The sequence below is a fragment of the Malaclemys terrapin genome, chromosome 3, assembly GCF_027887155.1.
Source record: "Malaclemys terrapin pileata isolate rMalTer1 chromosome 3, rMalTer1.hap1, whole genome shotgun sequence".
Lineage (NCBI taxonomy): Eukaryota > Metazoa > Chordata > Testudines > Emydidae > Malaclemys > Malaclemys terrapin.
This window is the reverse complement of record NC_071507.1, coordinates 119,669,637-119,690,995: the sequence shown is the minus strand read 5'-3', so window position 1 is coordinate 119,690,995 and position 21,359 is coordinate 119,669,637. Positions and strand designations below refer to the sequence as shown.

The 21,359-nt window shown below is 37.8% G+C and overlaps 1 protein-coding gene across 1 annotated transcript in view; it reads right to left on the bottom strand.

The window, feature by feature from the left end:
- Positions 1-409: 409 nt before the first annotated feature.
- The window catches only part of GOPC (golgi associated PDZ and coiled-coil motif containing), a 39,228-nt gene continuing 18,278 nt past the window's right edge, over positions 410-21,359 (bottom strand). The window contains exons 3-8 of the mRNA XM_054023130.1: positions 12,612-12,787; positions 10,946-11,111; positions 6,993-7,088; positions 5,158-5,322; positions 4,239-4,419; positions 410-3,712 (exon numbers count right to left, since the gene is read on the bottom strand). Coding sequence (XP_053879105.1) covers positions 3,594-3,712; positions 4,239-4,419; positions 5,158-5,322; positions 6,993-7,088; positions 10,946-11,111; positions 12,612-12,787 — 903 coding nt within the window. The 3' untranslated portion in view covers positions 410-3,593. The remainder of the gene's footprint in view (positions 3,713-4,238; positions 4,420-5,157; positions 5,323-6,992; positions 7,089-10,945; positions 11,112-12,611; positions 12,788-21,359) is intronic.

Sequence of the window (21,359 nt, the reverse complement as noted above, 5' to 3'; positions counted from 1 at the left end):
GTTTTTCAATGGTCTGGATCTTTGCAGCTCTTTTTGGCTTATGGCTATGAGATGTTTATAGCATTATAACCGAACACTTTGTGTTTATCAGATTGTTCCCCCATCCCCGTATAGAAAAACTGCAACAAGAAACATCTCCCAAATTTAATTATTTTTTAGAGGTCTCCTACACCTCCATCTCCCTTTTTCTTTAATTTGCTGTTACACCTCACTGACCAAGATTGGATTAGCTTTAATCTTTATGTTTAGGGGGTTGATTTTTGTTTGTGCTTGATACTCTGTATTTGGATGTAAAACAATAAATTTAGCAGAAGCAGATCACGTATGCTGTTAGCTGCCTATTCACATTTTATCAATAAAACAGAGAAAACCTCAAATGTTAATTGTAAATTAGGATCAGAAACTATTATAATGCATAAGATCCCATCTTTATTTACAGGCTAATAAAAAAATATGAAACTCAGCTTAACTAGGTATAATACAATTGTTGCAAAATGTTACACCTTCCACAGATATGAGACCAACCCAAGATGGAAGGGTGTTTGGACAGATTATACAATAAATAACATCTGAATATTGCTCACCATATCCATTATCAACACATCTGTGGTAAGTTTGAGATACATACAAACCCTCTCCACTGTAGTAAATACACTTCTACCACGGAAATACAAAAAACACAATTTATGACCCAAGTTACTTTACTGCCATCAAGCTTGTTTCTTAGCAAGCAGTGGTCCCACATCCCTTCAAACTCCATTCACCTTTAAAAAGCCAAGAGATAGCTATTCCACTGAAGATTTTAAAAATATGGCCAAGGAATTATACACACAAAGCTGCACTCTATTCTCTTAAGAGCTTTGTTTTATTATCTGAAGTAAAATATATACAAGTAAACAATGTTCTATACTTTTTTAAAAATAAAAAATGAAAATCTTACTTTCCTTGGAAACTCTTCATGACTAACTCAAATCAACCCCTGGGAACCAGCGGGTTTGAGTGTTCCAGTTATTGGCAAAACAGAGTAACGTATTTATAGATTGCATTTAGATATTGCAACTTGTAGTTAAACTAGTGTCACCTTAAAAAAAAAAACTTCTAATAGTTTCACTATCCCAACAATAAATCTGGAGTGTTACAGCCGGAAGTATGGAGTACAACCACACTATCCTTTCACAGAAAGTCCTAGCAATATTGTTCAACTCAGGGCTTCCCAAACAAAGGTCAGAAAAACTGACAGGGGGGGAATTTTGGCATTAATTTGTCAATGCTGGTCATCTTCCCAGCCAGTACACCACTTCTATCACTGATCTCACCTATAGGATGATCAAAGCAGCAGGCAAACAGAGTGGTGATGGAAGGAAAACAATTTCAGCAACCATGTCCAACCTCAAACTGGACATGGCCGAAAGTATTTGAAATGGAAGATTCTAGGTGCTTCAAGGGGGTGAAGGGACTTCCTCTTTCCCACAGATAAATATCCCTATGCAGCTTCCCTAGACATGACAGAAGGCCATGTCTAACGTCTTCAAACAGAGAAGGAATACCAGAAAAGTGAAAACTGAACTGCCTTCTCTGACAGAGAAATACAATGAGCTCCATGCTACACTCAGCTTCAGAGTACACCTTACTGGAATGACAGTAGATGTGACACACATCTGGATGCAACATTACAGCAATGACTTCATCTGCTAAAATGCACCTGAACAATTCATGTAATACATGGAGCTTCAGAGGCGTAGAAAGATGCCTTCATAAGCAACTGGTGATATGTTTCTTATGAATTCAGCCCTATTATTTAAATATTTTTTTAAATATTAACATATGCTTAGAGGCAATATTCTAGAGTATTTTAATATGCTTTACCACAAAAAAAATTTCTGTAAATGAAACCGCTTTTTGAGTGAATGGAACCATGCACAAAAATTCATGAAAAGAGCAACAGTTAAAGGTTTTATAAATAGCAAAATCTTTGAATAAAGTATATACATTTTAAAGATATCTCTATAAACATATATATAGTGCTCCTAAGAGGGATGAGTAACTGTGTTCTACATCAAAAGTTTTGAACATTAAACATTAGATTAATTGATATTCCTCTAAAGGCCTTAGAGATTTTTTTCTCTTTATGTACATCAATACAGTAACATTTGCAAAGCTGTTATTTCACATTAGTTTCACTCTCAAAATACAAAATCTCATCTTTTCACATTACAGTTTAACAGTCTGCATAGCAGTAAATAGGAGAGCAGGCATTTCGTGCTTTATCCTGGGTTAATAAAAGCTATTACATTTTTTTATAGTTTGCATATGGAGCATATTGTGTTTCACTAAAATTTCTATAGATACAGCATGAGAAACTAGCCAAGAAAACCACCATTAACTTCACCATTTTCCAAACATGCCTTGGGCCTTTAGATGTACATCAATTATCTATTTTAGGATATAACTGCTCTTGGAAGGCAACAGTATTTCATTTAAACAGTAACAATTAAAATGCTATAGGCTAAGAGAACTCTCATACCATTTAGGACCAGATACTTCATGGCTCTGAGCACCTGCTGCGAGATATGGCATGTCTTCAACTCCCTTTGATTTAAAGATAATTTCAATGGGAATTGAGCATGTTCAGTACCCATCCAAAAGTACTCAGCATCTCATAGGATCAAGCCCATGATGAACAACTCAATGTATAAAACTACTTCATATCAGTTCTAACAGTATACATTCAATAACCAATACTGACTGTATGATGCTCAGATACAATGCACAAGGGCAGACATAATTCTGAACAAGCATTAAGCTATTTTTACACTAATTTTGCATTTAAAAAACAAACAGAACAGTGCTCTGTTTAAATATTTTTGGAGAATATTTTAAGTGCAGCATTGATTGGCAATAAATTGTTTAAAGAAATTAAATAATGCTGAAAATCTCCTCAGATGTAAAAGGATTGTATTGGGAGATCAGAATTTACAATACTCAACAGTTGTTCTTTCCATTTTTGTTTTCTTAAACTAAAACATTTGCTTTTTGCTATTATGAAAATCTGAGTCATGACATTTTTGTTCCCCCTTTTCCTCTCCGCCCCCCTTCTTTAATTGTAGCTCAAAAACCTAAATGGAAAATTCAGGGATGCAGTGGTAAATATTCACTTCTCCCCTTTTTAACAGTTAAAGATTAGTTTGGATCAAAGTGCTGTTAATTCTTTGCTTTTACTCAGTGGCAAAGGAACAAAATAAAACTGGCTACAATTTTATTCTACACCCTTCAAGGACATCAATAGGATCCAAAGCTGAATGCATTAAGATTATCTTTTGGAAACCACATGCTTTGGTGCTCACAGTTCAAGGAAAATCCATTTTACATGCAATGTGTTAACTAATGTGTGTCACAGAACAGAGCTTTACACGTTATGAATTTCTCACAAAGAAGCCCTGAGGTAACCGCCATTTTTTTTAGGCAACAGTAATACAGGTTTCCTTTGATTTTTAATAGTCCTTTTACAACCTACTATGGTATATAAAATTTGGAACAGTCTATATACTGATTATCCATCTTTCCTGAAGAAGTGATCAGGCCAGTCGATTTCTTTAGGGCAAGGACTCAGCAGAATCAGCTAGTTTGGGTGCAGTCTCTTCTAAGGGAGTTTGAACTGAATTTCCTAGGTCTCCATTTTCATGTCCATCAACACTTGGTTTCTTATCAAACACTGCAAATTAAAAATACTTTTTTTTAAACAGGTGCTGAGGTGATCTGAGGAATTACAAACCAATGAGCTTTACTTCAGAAACTGGAAAACTCATTAAAATAACTAAAAAATAGAACTATAAAGACTTCTAGATAAATATAATATGATAGGAAAATCTGCACTGCTTCTGTAAAGGAAAATCATGCTTCTCTAATCTAGAAGAAATATTTGAACACATCTACAAAACAGTGGACAAAGAAGAACCAATTGTCATGTATTAAGATTGGACAAGAGTCAGAAAACAAAAAGTAGGAATAGTCAATTTTCGCATGGGAACATGGTTAAGAGAAAGTGAAAATCTGCAGATAATACAGATTTATCTAGGCTAGCCAAGACGACTGAATGAGGAACTTCAGAGAGACCTAACAAAGCCAGGTGAGTTGGCTGCATGATGGCATATGAAATTCATTAAAAATTCTTAATTCCAGTCAAACAGGTTTGTATAATGAAGTTTCAGCTTTTAACATTTAGGCAAAAGAAGTTTTACCTTCTGATGGTTTGACAGCTGCACTTGCATTTTTCCTATTAGAACCTGAATTTCCACCTTCCTCCAATTCATCAAGATACAAGCGATAGCGATGTCCACTTTCATCCTCATATTCTACATTTTCGTCATCTGAGTCTACCTCTGGAGCAACATACACCACTTCAAATTCAATCTCCCCTCTCTAGAATACAATAAAGATTATCATGTTACTTATTTCACAAAATGGCTAGGGGGTTAAACTGGACTGCTAACAAGTATATTTTGTTGAATATCTGAAATGCTTTGGGAAAATATATGAATTAACCACTTACTCATCGAAGTGCAATAATAGCTCTATAGTTTAGGATGCACTGAAATTTGCATTAAAGTAGGGATTAAACATTTTTTGCTATGAATGAATAATACAGTGTATGATCCCCAAGTCTGCAAAACTTATGCTTAGTGAAGAACAAGTTTACCAAGAATTTAAGTAAATCTATTAATTATTTGGAGAGGAAAGGCAAGTACATCAAGGGAGGCCATGGTGCATCATGGGAGATGTAGTCCAGCCCACAGAGAATGGGGATATGAGATAACTAATTTACAATTTTCATGAGAAATCATGGCAACGTTTCCAATAAAAGTAATATTTCAGGTTTTGGACAAAATATGGTTTCAATAGTTTAGTACTGACAGAGAATAATAATCAATAATGCTTCTTTACACAGTTAGATGGAAGGCTCCAATCTAAGTACTGACCCAGCCTATCTTAAGCGCATCAAAGCAATATCTAAGAGCATAAAAACATAGATGATACAGCTGCAGGAAACACTATCTAAACACAAGTGCTAGGGTTGAAAGAAAATTTAAAAATGCCAAGCAACTCAATAGGTAAGAAGAAAGAAGACATATCCACATAGTGATGGATAATATAAGTTACCTGCTGGGAAAGAATAGTTACTGCTTCTTTATGTTTGGCATCTCTCAGATTCACTCCATTTACTGCTAGAATGGCATCTCCAACATGCAGACCTCCACATCGGTCAGCAGGCTGACCAGGGTGGATTTCAGAGATTAGTATTGGAACGCCGTGCTCCTTCCCACCCTAACACCACAAAAAAGAAAAAGATGGATTTATTTAAATAGCTGTTAGCAGGAAAGCAATATCTTGATATCTTTTAAAGTATTTGTTTCAGTTCTCACAATAGAAAATTAGTCAGTATACCTTTGGTGAAAAGAATTCATTTAATGATTCCTTTAATTCCCCCTCTCTGCCCCCAGACTAGTGAACAAATCTGAGTTATATACTCAAAGAGTGAATGGCAGTAATTCTGATTATTAACAGAAAACAAAATATTTAAATCAGATATACAAATTGATGAAACACGATTGTAAAATAAAAAAATGTTTTTATACATTAGACACTGTGCCAGTTTCTTAGCAGTTACTTCCAGGATGCAATAAAATATAGGCACTATGGCCAGAATTTTCAAGCTCACTTGCTTAAAAGTTAGATATCTAAATCAAAGTGACCCGACTTTCAAAGATACTGGGCACCTGCTGCCATGACCGGCTCAAGGCACCAGCAAAGCAATCACATGCTTGGGGAGGCACATTTCCAGAGGCGGCATTCTGGCCGTCCTTTTTTTTCGGGGCAGTTGCACTCTCGGAGCTGCGCCACTTAGACGGGGCGAGGGCACCGCACCCCCAGCTGCAGCGGGAAGGGGAACCCCCAGCCCCGGGATGCTGAGCTGCCAGGGCCCAGCCGCTACCTGGGGAGGAGAGGGCGAATCCTGCTGGGGAGCTGGGGCTGCGCCACCTCATCTGCAGACTGGCTGCTGGGCTGCCTTGTGCCACCCCTTATATCGGGGCTTCTCTGTGCGGCAGGGCGGGGGAGGGGGTAAAGCCCCCGTAGGCACTGGGAGAAGATGACATCACTCCCTCCGCTTCCAGCGCTGCCTGCAAACCCAGCCCCACCTGAGCTTGGGGCGGCAAAAAAAACCTAGAGCCGGCCCTGCCTGCTGCATTCACTAAGTTAGCCTTTGAAAATCAGCCCACTATTATTTGGATGTATGAAGTCGACACCGAAATTTGAAGAAGCTGGCGTATGCCAAGATTCGGTGAGGCATTTCGATTATAAAACCTCATTTTTCTCTTTGCTTGCCAAGATTATATTCATTGGTTGTCAGAATTCTCCACTAACTAACCTGCACATAAAGCCTAGGCCCAGAAATGGAATATTATTGAGTTTTTTAAATGCATGTTTCTGAAGTGAGAAGTTTAAAAAAAAAATTGAGGTTTCAGATTTTTTTCAGCTATCTTGCACATTCTAGAACTCAAAATGATTTGCATTAGTTTATACATGCAGTCTAACGCACATGAAATGATGATGATGATATTAAAAGCAGTAGACTCACTGTTCCTTATATTTTATAAAAATAATCCTGCTAAATTTAATATCTTCACGTTTCAAGTTAATATTTCTGTACATTTCCAACACCAATTCTTACATTGAATAAAACCTGAATGGTGATGGTACAAACTACTTTTGTTGTTCATAGACAACAGTGTATAAAAACAATTCTATTTAAGTGTTTTTTCCAGTAGATTACTTACTATTTAACTTGTAATACTCCAATCTGTCCAAATGTCAAAAATTGGCATCACTGCATGCTACAGTATCACCTAAACTATTCTCCCTCAGCTATAGCAATAACCTAAAAGTTAACTGTAAATGAAGACAGAAGGTGGAAAATAGATATAAGTATTTATTACTGTGATTGAAATGCCTAGTCCTTCATGGTCTTCTTTAACAAGGAGAACTTTTCTGATTGGACCAACGCCTTGACTCTTCTTTAAGGAATCTGGTTCCTAGTTTAACATAAAAAAGAATAAATATAAACATATGAACTAAAAGGTACTTTTATGGTTGTTTTTTCACATGCAGAAGGAGAATGTTCACAGCAGCAGATAAGTTACATTAGTACAAGCCAACCCAAACGCAGAATATTCTTTGTCAGACAAACTGTGAAGAAGAACTGATGATGGAAACAAAAAAGAGACCACTCATCTTACACTCCTGATTGGAGGTAGCGTTTCTGTGGTAACAAGAAATGGAGGAAACAAAAGTCAGCCCCAGAAAAAAGAGGCAGACCACACAAAAGTCACTAGTTTGGAAAGCTAGTTGGGTCTACCAGTCAATACTAGAAACTATATTTTGACCACAGGTGAAATTAAAAAACGTATGAAACCATCCCTTAATTATTACAGTGATCTAGTCAATGCATTCAGTATACAATCCCAAGCATTTCTGATAATTTATTCCAGCAGGATATAAGAAACAACAACAAAAATCAATCTCAAAATCTCACAAAAGCAGAATATATCAAGATACTTCTTTTCCTGTTATATTTTGTTAAATTTGTTGTTGCTATCACACATTATGAGAAAAAAAAAAGTAACTGCACCGAAAATCTACTGGGCCAAATATTTTTATAAGCAATGAGTGATTTTAGGTGACTTAGTTGAGATGCTTTTAAGAGGCTTTATTTCATAGAACCAGGATTCTTTAAGGTTTATACAGTTGGGGCACCCAAAATCACAAGCCACTTTTGAAAATGTTGACCATGAATTTGAGTTCTAATTAAACTCGAATTAAGTTTGTTATTCAGATTTTTTATAAAGATTAGGGCTGTCGATTAATCGCAGTTAACTCATGTGATTAACTCAAAAAAATTAATCACAATTAAAAAAATATATCGCAATTAATAGCAGTTTTAATCGCATTGTTAAACAATAGAATACTAATTGAAATTAAATATTTTTGGCTGTTTTTTCTACATTTTCAAATATATTGAGTTCAGTTACAACACAGAATACAAAATGTACACTTTATATTATTTTTTATTACAAATATTTGCACTGTAAAAATGATAAACAAAAGAAACAGTATTTTTCAATTCACCTCATACAAGTACTGTTCTGCAATCTCTTTATCGTGAAAGTGCAACTTACAAATGTAGATTTTTTTTTGTTACATAACTACACTCAAAAACAAAACAATGCTAAACTTTAGCGCCTACAAGTCCACTCAGTCCTACCTCTCATTCAGCCAATCGCTAAGACAAACAAGTTTGTTTACATTTACGGGAGATAATACTGCCCACTTCTTATTTCTTATGTCACCAGAAAGTGAGAACAGGCATTCGCATGGCACTTTTGTAGCCAGCATTGCAAGGTATTTACATGCCAGATATGCTAAACATTCATATGCCCCTTCATGCTTCGGCCACCATTCCAGAGGACATGCTTCCATGCTGATGATGCTTGTTAAAAAAAATAATGCTTTACAGTTAACTCCTCACTTAAAGTCGTCCCGGTTAACGTTGTTCCATTGTTGCGTTGCTGATCAACTGGAGAACATGCTCGTTTAAAGTTGCGCAATGCTCCCTTATAACAGTTGTTTGGCAGTCCCCTGCTTTGTCCACTGCTTGCAGAAAGAGCAGCCCGTTGGCGCTAGCTGGTGGGGGCTTAGAACCAGGATGGATCAGCAGCCCTCCTATCAGCTCCCCGCTCCCCTAAGATCCCTGTGCAGCAGCTGCCCAGCAGGCTATCAATTGCCGGGTAGTTCAGCTGTCTCTCCCCCAACTGCCGTGTGCTGCTCCTGCCCTCTGCCTTGGAGCTGCTCCCAGGAGCCTCCTCCTTGCTGTGCAGAGGTGGGGGGAAGAGGGGTGCTAATGTCAGGGTGTCTCCATGCCCCCACTCCTGTCCCCCCACTTCTGTTCCTTCTCTCCAGAGTGGGAGGGGGGACATGACAGGGCTCAGCACAGAGGGAGCTTGCTGGCTGCAGCTGCTGTCTCAATTTGTTAATCTACTTAAAAAGGCAATGTACTTAGAGTGGGGTCAGCGTACCAGGCAATGCAAGTCTCTCACACACACACAGTGTGTGTCACTGTCTCACTCTGCTATGCTATCTCCCCTCCCTCCATTCATGCTGCCTTGTGGAGTGTGAAGCTACATTTAACAACAATGTGTTAACCCTTGAGGGCTCAGCCAAGTGCTAGTTCATCATTTAGCAGTAAAGCATTCCCTGGGAAATATTCCACCCTCTTACTTCACCACCTCAACCAAGCTTCACAATCATCATTGCTGTGTACAGTATTAAATTGTTTAAAACTTATACTGTCTCTGTGTGTGTGTGTATTAGTCTTTTGTCTGGCGAAAAAAATTTCACTGGAACCTAACCCCCATCCCCCCATTTACATTAATTCTTATGGGGAAATTGGATTTGCCTAAAGTAGCATTTTTCAGGAACATAACTACAATGTTAAGCAAAGAGTTACTGTAATTAAATTTGTGACTGAATTCCTTGGGGGAGTATTGTATGTCTCCAGCTCTAATTTACCTGCATTCTGCCACTTATTTCATGTTATAGTAGCCTCGGATGATGACTCAGCACATGATGTTCATTTTAAGAACACTTTCGCTGAAGATTTGACAAAACGCAAAGAAGGTACCAATGTGAGATTTCTAAAAGATAGCTACAGCACTTGACCCAAGGTTTAAGAATCTGAAGTGCCTTCCAAAATCTGAGAGGGACGAGGTGTGGAACATGCTTTCAGAAGTCTTAAAAGAGCAACATTCTGATGCGGAAACTACAGAACCCAAACCACCAAAAAAGAAAATCAACCTTCTGCTGTTGGCATCTGCCTCAGATGATGAAAATGAACATGCGTCGGTCCACATTGCTTTGGATTATTTTTGAGCAGAACTTGTCATCAGCATGGATACATGTCCTCTGGAATGGTGATTGAAGCATGAATCTTTAGCATAACTGGCATGTAAATATCTTGTGACGCCGGCTACAACACTGTCATGTTCTCACTTTCAGGTGACATTGTAAACAAGCATTATCTCCTGTAAATGTAAACAAACTTGTTTGTCTGAGCAATTGGCTAAGTAGGACTGAGTGGCCTTGTAGGCTCTAAAGTTTTACATTGTTTTATTTTTGAATGCAGTTATTTTTTGTACATAATTCTACATTTGCAAATTGCACTTTATTGATAAAGAGATTGCACTACAGTACTTGTATGAAGTGAATTAAAAAATACTATTTCTTTTATCATTTTTACAGTGCAAATATTTGTAATAAAAAGAATATAAAGTGAGCATTGTACACTTTGTATTGTGTTGTAATTGAAATTAATATATTTGAAAATGTAGAAAACAATCAAAAATATTGAAATAAATGATATTCTATTATTAACAGTGTGATTAATCGCGATTAATTTTTTTTTAATCGCTTCACAGCCCTAATAAAGATGTTTTGACAGTGAACACTATTAAGTCACCATTTTGAAACCTATGTGCCTGTAGTTAGGCTCCTAAATCCATAAGTTGACACCTAAACAGAAGTAGTCTGATTTTCAGAAGGGCTGAGCACCCATCACTGCCAGGGAAATCAATGGAAGCTTCAGGTGCACAACTCAGGCCATTATAGCAGAGTCACTATTCAAGATAGAACCACACTTTAATCCACTGTAATATATCTAACACCTTAATGACTCGGGATTATATCATCACATACAAGGGAATACAAACTACAGCACAACAAGCATGAAGAGGGAGGATTATACATATTAGTTGTCCCTGGAAAGCTGTGAAGGACTGGTGGAGAAAATAGGGGAAGGCAGGCTCACTAAGATAAGAAATATCAGAGTTCATCTTACATGCCCTGGTGGTGCTTGCATTGGTCGTTTCAGGTCATTACGACCCCGACATGCTCTAATAACAGTTTTGTGACGATGCAGGTGTATTTCTGCTTCTAGCTGGTTCCAAAGTTTATCATGAGCAGGACCCTTCATATCTCGACCTAGTAACTGAATCTGCTGGACCCTACAAAATGAGGAAGAAGAAGGAGAGTGTGTACAATACATCACAACTGAAAATTGAGGTATTTCGGTACTTACAATTTATCTGCTTTAGTGAACTGCAGTGTTGTAACTTGCACCCATGTGCTCAAACCAGCATAACTGCAACAGTGCTGAGCATGTACACACACAGCACTCATTGAAAGTTTCAGGACTGTGGATCGCTGTATGTACCTACCTCACGGTACCCATCACTGTTCCTGGAAGCAGGTACACATGGCTTGTAAGGTGAGGATTTTTGCTTAAATCAACTGTAACTGCAAGATTTTCCCTATCTAGTGAAATCCTCTCTTTCCATCAAGCCCTCCAACTCTGGACCCTGCCTCAGAGGCCCAAACCCCCACTGGTGGCAACCATTTGGGGTAGAAACCCCCAATCATTTCCCTGGGTGTTGGGCAAGAAACATCGTCTAGCAACAGCTGAAGCTGCAGTAATGGCAGAGAAAGAAACTAACTGGGTTCCCCCTCCAATCCAACAGGCCCAAATTGTTTCTGAGGGCAGCCTTGGAGGACTGTCTCAGTGGATAGTGGGTGAAATCATAATAGAGGGGTACTTTGGCACAGAGGATAATTTAATATCCTTTTTAAAACAAAGAACTGGGGAAATAAAAAACAGACAAGGGGTAAAAAATAAAATGCAAAAAAGAGGACTAAGAATAGCTTTGTAGAGGGGGTAGTAAGGGATAATTTCTAAACATTTTGAAAGATAAAAGGAACTAACATTGTGTCCCTATCATCACTCTCACTACTGTTTATCTGTTCAATCCCCTTCCCACACCTTTCACTGGATTTTTGTCTTTTTAGATTTTAAACTGTTTGAACTAGGGACACTGTCTCCCTAAATGCTTGCACAGGAGTAAACAAAATGGGGTCCTGTCCCTGAGTGGAGCCTTTAAGTTTTACTACAATACAAATAAGACGTGATTTTACATTTAAATTCCCTTTTTATTTTGGAATAAATATTGGTTCTTTAAACATACTTTTGGAATTAGGCTATTACTGAGGTAGTCACCTTAGGTCATTCACGGAGTTAAGGAAAACAAACTTTTGTTCTATGGGGAGAGATGGAAGGGTTTCTTTTATCTCTCCCCGAAGAACAGACATTTGCTTTTCTTACATGGGGCAGGAACCTGACCTGAAATATTTTGCTCAAGGCTTAGGCGGAAGTATACATATTCCTAAAAGATGCTTCCAAGCGGCTGGTTACAGTTTGCAATGGACATAGTGAAAGCCTGGTTTATTTTCAATAGCAGGAGGAATAGAGGACCTATAAGGTTAAACATATCCTAATCCTTCCATAATTCTGATACTCATATACAATTATTTGTATTATCGTAGCCCCTATGAGTCCCACTCATAGACAAGGACCCCTTTGTACTAGGCACTCTCTAAACAGAGCAAAAAGATGGTATCTGCCCCAAATAGCAAAATCATCATAGTGTGGACCTGAAATTACTTGTACAAACCTTCCAGCTAGTTCTTTATCTAAGTATTTGGCTGCCAGTCTTGCCCCATAAACCTCAGCCTGAAGCACAGCTATGTGTCGACGAAGTGCTTCGTTTTCCTTCCTCAGTAACTTCACCTCTGCTTCAAGTTGAGCTTCTTTCACCTTTTCTTTCTTGTTGGCTTCAAGCTCTCTCTCCTAAAAAAAAAATTAAGAAAAAAATTGGTAGTTTTTATTTCAGTTATTTCAAGAACCGTGCTAAACATTTCTGCAAATAAACATGCAATAACTGCAGCATTACATAATGCATTACTCCCTCTAGAAAGTATTGTGGTATTGAAGCTCTAGTTCTTTTATTATAAAGACTCTTAGAAAAGATCCATAAAATTGTCTGACATTGAGATTAACTTTCCTTACATCATAGGATCCTTTTCCTTTAAATAGGTTTTAAAAGGCACAAAGGGCAATTATGTGCTCAACTCTATAGAAAGTCAGTAGAAGCCGGGCACCTAATTCCTATTTGTGCTTTTGAAAATCTCTCCCCTAAACACCACCAATACTAAAGACTTCTACACAAAACACTATGTAATACAGTCATCAATTTAAAACAAAAAATTAAAAGTGAAATTAGTTATCACTTCATTAACAAATTATGCCTTAACATCAAATTACCTTTATGTTATCAAATGTGTGGTAAATTTAAGAGACAGTCAAACAAGGCCTTTAAAATATATGCCAAACACACATGGGTGATGATATCTATGTGACGATATCTCTGAAAGGAACTGGTTGTCATGCCTTGCCAGGGTTAAGACCTGCCTAGCTTTGGAAATTATTTGGAGTTTAATTTCCAATGGCAGTAATATGCTACATATTATTTTACTACTATTTGTTATTTATATTGTTGTAGTACACAAGAGCCCTAGTCATAGATTGGGACCCCACTGTGCTAGCACTCGACAAACACAGAACTAAAATACAGTCATTGCCCCAAGGAGTTTACAATCTAAGTGGAAGACAAGAGACAACAGATGGATTTAGGCAGAGGGGAGAATACAAGGAAACAATGACACAATATTGGTCAGGGTGACAGGACTGCTGGTGTACAGACGACTGCCTAACTGTTGTCAAGTTTTTTTGTAGGCATCATGGCAAAGAAACTTTGAGGATGTTTACGGGAGCACTTCCCAAGCTTGCGGGGCAGTATACAAGAAAGCATATAGTGCTTGTTTGAAAATGTAGTAAGTGGATGATGGAGGCTGGCATCATGGGCCAATCGGAGATGGATGTCAACAACTCAATACCTAATGAAAGATGATAGGTAGGGTGGGGATTGACTGTGAAGGGCTTTGAAAGTGAATACATGCAGCTTATGTTTGATGTAATAGAGAAAGGGAGCCAGTGGAGGGATGCAAAGAGGAAAAGTAACACAGTCAAAGCAACGGCCTAAGAAAATGATATTTGCAACAGTATTCTGAATGGGTGAGTGGGGCAAGATTGCATTGGTCAAGACCAGAGAAAAGGATTTTGCAGTAATTGAGACAAGAGAGGGCGAGAGCTTTGGCAAGAGTTTTAACTGTGTTGATGGATACAAAAGGTCGGATCTTAGAGATGTTATGCAGAAAGAATTGGCAAGGTTTAGATATAGTCTGGATGTGAGGTCTTAGAGAGAGGTCCAACTCGAAGATGACACCCCGGTTATGGGCCTGAATGACAGGCAGGATGTTGATGTAGTCCACAGTGCTCAAGAGAAGAGGTGGCAAGGAGAGTAAAGATTAGCATCTCTGTTTTAGTCGTGTTGAGCTTGAGCTGACGGGGAAACATCCATGAGGAGATGTCAGAGAGACAGGCCAAGATTTTAGCTCGGTCAGAAGGAGACAGTCTGGGGTAGAGACATAGGTAGCTAAGTAATCAGCATAGAGATGGTAGGTGAATTTGTGTTTGCAGATGAGATTACCCAGAGATAAGGTGTAGAGGGAGAAGAGAAGGGGTTCAAGGACAGAACTTTGTCAAACCCCTACAAAAAGTTAGTGAGTGGATAAGGCGGATTCTCCCACAGACATACTGAAGGAGCAATTAGAGAGATAAGAGGAGAACCAGAAGAGGACAGAGCCACAGAAGCCAAGAGAGGACAAGATTTCAAGAACTTGGTCATCTGTGTCAGAGGTAGCTAACAGGTCAAGAAATATGAGGATGGAGTACTAGTTTTGAGCTGTAGCATTAGAGACTTTGTTGAGTGTGGATACAGTGGTGTGCAAGAGGCAGAGCTGGATTGGACAGGGTCTAGGATGGAATTACAAAGAAAAACCCCAGACAGAGTGTAGACTATAAGCTCAATAAGCTCAGTGATAAGCTTAGCGATAAAGAGAGATAGGAGATGTGGTTGTAGTTGGAAAGGAAAGTGTGATCAAGGGTGGGAGAGACTACAGCATATTTGTATTGTAAGGGGAAAGAGCCAGAGACAAGCAGAGGTTAAGTTGAAAAGTATGGTAGAGGAGATCATGAGATGGGATGTGACAGGGTCACAGAGGCAAGTAGGAAGGTTAGAGGATTATTTCGAAAGCTTGTCTTTCTCACCCACAGAAGTTGGTCCAATGAAAGATATTACCTCACCCATCCTGTCTCTCTAGTATCCTAGGACTGACTCAGCTATAACACTGCACAGAGCTCTGCATTACCTGACATTTTTGTTTAGTTTCTGAACCCTAACTTTATACTAACAGTATTTTTTTGCATAGCATTTCCTTGGGTATTTTTGGTTTGGTTTTACTTGAGAAAAGATTAAGAGCTTCTGGAATGTGTACTTTTCTTGATCCAGAGATTTTGGTTTGACCTTTGTCAAAGGCTGGAAAATTACATTCTAGAACCAGTTAGTGAGACGAAGTTATAGGCAATTGAAAAAGGTGAGGTTAAAATGAAAGTTGGAACTGAACCTTAAACATACACAGTGCTATCCACTGTCCATTCTTTAAGTGGCACTAAAAGTTCACACACTGCATAAAACAAACGTTTACCATCACAACAGTGAACGATATTTCTTTACTGCTGTAAAAAAAATAAAAAAATAAAAAAAATCTAACCACACATTACAGCAAATCATTAGAAAATGGCTAATTCTTAACATAAAATGTACTGAAGTAAGATGGAATGACAGGTTAGTCTCTCCGAATACGTAAGAATACCTCAGTCTTTTCCCAAATCAGTTATATTTTGCCTATATAAGCAGATATTGTTTTCTAGTTTTTATATCATGACTAATATTCCTTAAAGGAGAAAAATTATGCTTAATATAGACAACATTAAAAATATGAAGTTCTACTCAAGAATAATAGATCTCAATTACACTGGTCTACAATTTTTGAGAAGTCGTCTGCTTCAGAGATAAAATGTGCTATTTATTATGTATTTTGATGTGCTGAATTCAAATATGACAATTAAAACAACTGATTGGCTACTGTTTCTAAGATATTTAAGTTTTTACATTTTATGTCTATGTATATTGTGTAGATAGTAGAGTTTTAATCATAAATTGTAAACCTAGGTCTTTTCATGTGTTTATGGTTGCTTTACATGATAATATTTCACCTGTCCTGTTTATGTAACACTTTAAAAATCAGCAAAAGGGTTATATAAATAAAATTTATTATGAAACAAAAGGCAAAAAACTATTATGTTCATAGTTTAGTCCTATTCAGTGTCTACTCGGCGCTTCTTGGCTTGTCTCTTGTATTCATTAAATGGAGCATCTCTTGTCACTGTCCAGCAACAGTCTGCAAGCATTGACGGGCTCCATTTGCCCTGATAGTGTTTCTCCATTGTTGCAATGTCCTGGTGAAATCGCTCGCCGTGCTCGTTGCTCACTGCTCCACAGTTCGGTGGAAAAAAATCTAGATGAGAGTGCAAAAAATGTATCTTTAGTGACATGTTGTAACCAAGGCTTTTGTATGCCTTGAGGAGGTTTTCCACCAACAACCTGTAGTTGTCTGCCTTGTTGTTTCCGAGAAAATTTATTGCCACTAACTGGAAGGCTTTCCATGCCGTCTTTTCCTTGCCACTCAGTGCATGGTCAAATGCATCATCTCGAAGAAGTTCACGAATCTGAGGACCAACAAAGACACCTTCCTTTATCTTAGCTTCACTTAACCTTGGAAATTTTCCACGGAGGTACTTGAAAGCTGCTTGTGTTTTGTCAATGGCCTTGACAAAGTTCTTCATCAGACCCAGCTTGATGTGTAAGGGTGGTAACAAAATCTTCCTTGATTCAACAAGTGGTGGATGCTGAACACTTTTCCTCCCAGGCTCCAATGACTGTCGGAGTGGCCAATCTTTCTTGATGTAGTGGGAATCTCTTGCACGACTATCCCATTCGCAGAGAAAACAGCAGTACTTTGTGTATCCAGTCTGCAGACCAAGCAAGAGAGCAACAACCTTCAAATCGCCACAAAGCTGCCGCTGATGTTGGTCATAGTTTATGCACCTCAAAAGTAGTTTCATGTTGTCATAGGTTTCCTTCATATGGACTGCATGACCAACTGGAATTGATGGCAAAACATTGCCATTATGTAGTAAAACAGCTTTAAGACTCGTCTTCGATGAATCAATGAACAGTCTCCACTCATCTGGATCATGAACGATGTTGAGGGCTGCCATCACACCATCGATGTTGTTGCAGGCTACAAGATCATCTTCCATGGAGAAGAATGGGACAAGATCTTTTTGACGGTCACGGAACATGGAAACCCTAACATCACCTGCCAGGAGATTCCACTGCTGTAGTCTGGAGCTCAACAGCTCTGCCTTACTCTTGGGTAGTTCCAAATCCCTGACAAGGTCATTCAGTTCACCTTGTGTTATGAGGTGTGGTTCAGAGGAGGAGGATGGGAGAAAATGTGGGTCCTGTGACATTGATGGTTCAGGACCAGAAGTTTCATCCTCTTCCTCGTCTGACTCAAGTGAGAATGATTCTGGTGCATCAGGAACCGGCAGTCCTTCTCCGTGGGGTACTGGGCTACTAGCTGATGGAATGTTTAGATAATGCATAGTCCACTTTTTCTTCTTTGACACACCTTTCCCAACTGGAGGCACCATGCAGAAGTAACAATTGCTGGTATGATCTGTTGGCTCTCTCCAAATCATTGGCACTGCAAAAGGCATAGATTTCCTTTTTGTGTTCAACCACTGGCAAAGATTTGTTGCACAAGTGTTGCAGCATATGTGTGAGGCCCACCTCTTGTCCTGATCTCCAATTTTGCAGCCAAAATAAAGGTGATAGGCTTTCTTAACCATAGTGGTTATACTGCACTTTTGTGATGCAAAAGTCACTTCACCACAAACATAGCAGAAGTTATCTGCACTGTTCACACAAGTACGAGGCATCTCTGCTCACTTTGGCTAAACAGAAATGTGTCCCTCTGCAAAATCTGACAAATAAGAGAGCACGACACTGTATGATTTCTAGAGCTGATATAGGGCAATTTGTTCAGCAGAGTGATGTAAGCTTCGTTATGACTGCATCATCCATGACTTCTAGGAAAACATGATGCAATTCATATCATGTATGATGCAATACCAGCTTCAGATTGCATCATTCATTGTTTTGCCTAAAAAGCAAGAACTGTCCAAACCCAGTCATAGATTTATTCATAGATCCAGTCAAAGATGTATTTTAGTCATTTCTGGTTTAAACTGAGATCCCTTCCCTTTATAACTCACTTATCCTCCGCCATTCCCAAGTCAAGGGTCGTATATACTGACTCAATAGCGTATCTTGAAAACTAGAGCCAATCAACAATTTTAAGCATCATTTTCGTTCTCAGTGACCCAGAATTAGTAAAGTTTGACTACATTTATTTCAGAAGCATTTTGGCTGTAGAGCAGTGTTACTTAATGATTTTTCAATAGATAAAAACAAAATTTTAATAGTAGCTATAAGGTCCATAATTCTATGAAAATAGTGACATTATTTAAAAATCTTTAAGTCTATCGCTTACAAAGTTTAAGAGGTGAAAGTCTCAAGTCTGAACCACTACCAAACACGCCTCCTTATAAGTACACTACTAAGCTTACATATTTTAGGCACCATAGGACTGTTAACAAATAGGAAAGTTACATTAAAAACAACACGCTCACAAAAAGGGAATTGAGGAGAGGGGGGAATGTATGAAAACTGACATTTTACAAGAGAAAATTAACATACAAAAATTATTGTTCATAACATGCTGGATATTGTTATTTTTAAATAAATACTTTAAACAGTTTCAGATTTTGTTTCTAGGTAACAAGATCAGACAACCTTCAGAATTTCATAAGTTACCAGACCATATCATCCCCAAATAGTTGCAGTAACCAGAAACATAAACAAATACAGACATGCACAGGCTTGGGGAAAAAGCCACCAAAACTAAAAATTGTCAACAATATCAGATATGTGGCCAACCAGGGGGGAAGAAAGCCAGCCAGATCCGTTTTTCTAGTTTCAGAGGCCAATATGTGTACTGCCACACAAAATAAAAGCACTGACTTAATTACAGATGAAGGCAACTAGCATACTTACCAACTCATCCACAGAAAGGATAGACTTAAGAAAGAAGAAAACAGTTCCACAATCAGAAAAACTGGCAAACAGTGGCAAAGTGAACTTCTAGAAAATGCCATAAAATAAATGCTAATATCAGTCTTATTCTGTCAGAACACTATTAAGGAACTGTACTAGGTTTATTGAAGGACACAAAAATAAGTATGGTATTAAACAAAAAAGTTTATTTTGTAGCAATTTCTGCATCAAAGTATGTATTGTAAGGAATAAATCATTAAAATTATTTGTTAGAAAATTACATACATTCATTTCCTTATGAAACATAAGTACTGGGAAGATCTACAAAAGCTTGAACTACAGTAAGATTGCTATAAAGCTTTCCACATTTTGTTGGGGAAAAGATAATTGCTTTTCAAACAACAACAAAATACAGGTTTGCTGCTAAGCCTTTCTGAACCTAAACTAAGGGTTTTACCTGATAGTTAAATTATAATTCAGATTTACATAACATTATAAAATACTTTTCAAGCTATATATTACACATCTGGTATTCAGCCACTTATGGGACGTACGTATGTAAGTAGCAAAAGTATATATATAATGCACTGCAAAACAGGAGGAGGAGATACAATTTTGACCAAAGTCACTTTGGCCAAACTCTTATAAAAACTCTTACAAAAAATACCAAAAGAGCTTTCATGTCCATGCAGCACAGACAGGATGTTAAAAAAGAGATCGTATCTGAAAGATGCTTGTAGAGTAAACTGCATGTAGTCAACTGTTGAGCAACCTTGAATGTTTAAATAGGTTTTCATTCACCAACGTTTTGTATAATTTGGAGTTTGTCAAATATGAATTCATAGTAAGCTGCATATCAACTTTCTCCCATGCTCTAGTAAAAGAAGTTGTATACTCGGCATAGAGGGAGGGAGGTTAACATATGCAGCATTATATTTTCCAGTGACACATTTTGTTGACACGGTCTCCCTTCAAAATGCTCCCCTGGGCAGATTGAGACTGATAGAAGGTCACCACTAAAGCTCTTTTTAACCTAAAACTCCGATTTTCAATTTTCGTTGTCATCTAAGTAGCTCCAATTTTGCTTGCTCAAGCTCTTCAGCGTTTGTAGTTTCTATATCTAAAACAGTTTAAAGGACAGTTTCTCTCCACTAAAATTCTATGAAATCCCAGAAGACAGAGTAAAGCAAATTCAAAAGATAAGCCTCGTGGTTTATAAGAAAGGGGATGAGGCAAGGCACCATACTGAATTAAGGACAAAATGTCAGCCTAGATTTTTAATGAGTACATTCAACATAGATAAATCCTGAAGCTTGTCTATTTAAAAAAAAACTACCTGAACCAAATGGAAAAATATTATAGTTGTGTGCTAAAGCCACAAAAATGTCTGTGTTCATAGTTAAAACTAAGGAGTAAACTTTCCCCATATTCTTTAGGGATTTATCTATGTTGAAACTGTACTCATTAAAAATCTAGGCTTATCTTTTGAGTTTGCTTTACTCTGCCTTTGGGATTTCTGTATTTTAATACACATTAAGGTAACAGGAAAACATTCCATGTATGTTGAGGCTTCACAACTTGAACTTGTTAGAGAAACAATTTACAACATAGTCATAGACAAATATGGCTTAAGTGTTTAAGAGTTATAAAGTGTGTAAACAATGTTCCGAAATCAGGTCAGAGTCCTTCAGCTCATGTAACCTATATAGAATGATTTTTATTTTGTTTATTAAAATTCTGTTCATGTTGGACCCTGAAACCATGCTATCTGTGATTAGTAATGAGAAAGAATGTTTCTTGTTTAGATCACCAGTTAAAATCTAGAGTAGGCTAACAGTAAAAAAAAAAAAAAAAAAAAAAAAAATTTGGCTGTTTGGTGGCATTTGTCAAATAGTTCCTCAAAATATGTTTCACAAATCACCAGTGGTGTATGGAGTCTTTCCTGATGATCTGTTGAATTAAACAAGAAGACTGAGATGGGAGGTGGCCCAGTTTGTAAATATGAAAAAAGGAGGACCACTGAAAAAGTTTCAGTCTTATGTCTAGTAGTTACCCTCACCACAAAAAAAACCCCCCACACTCTCCTAGGATGGAGTGGAGAGGGAGAAGGAATGGGTGTCTCCTCTTTTTGGCTTCTTTACAATGCAAAAAGAAGTCCTGGTTATTTTTTGTAAGATATGCTTACTTTTCACATTAGAAGTTCAAAGATCTTTTCTA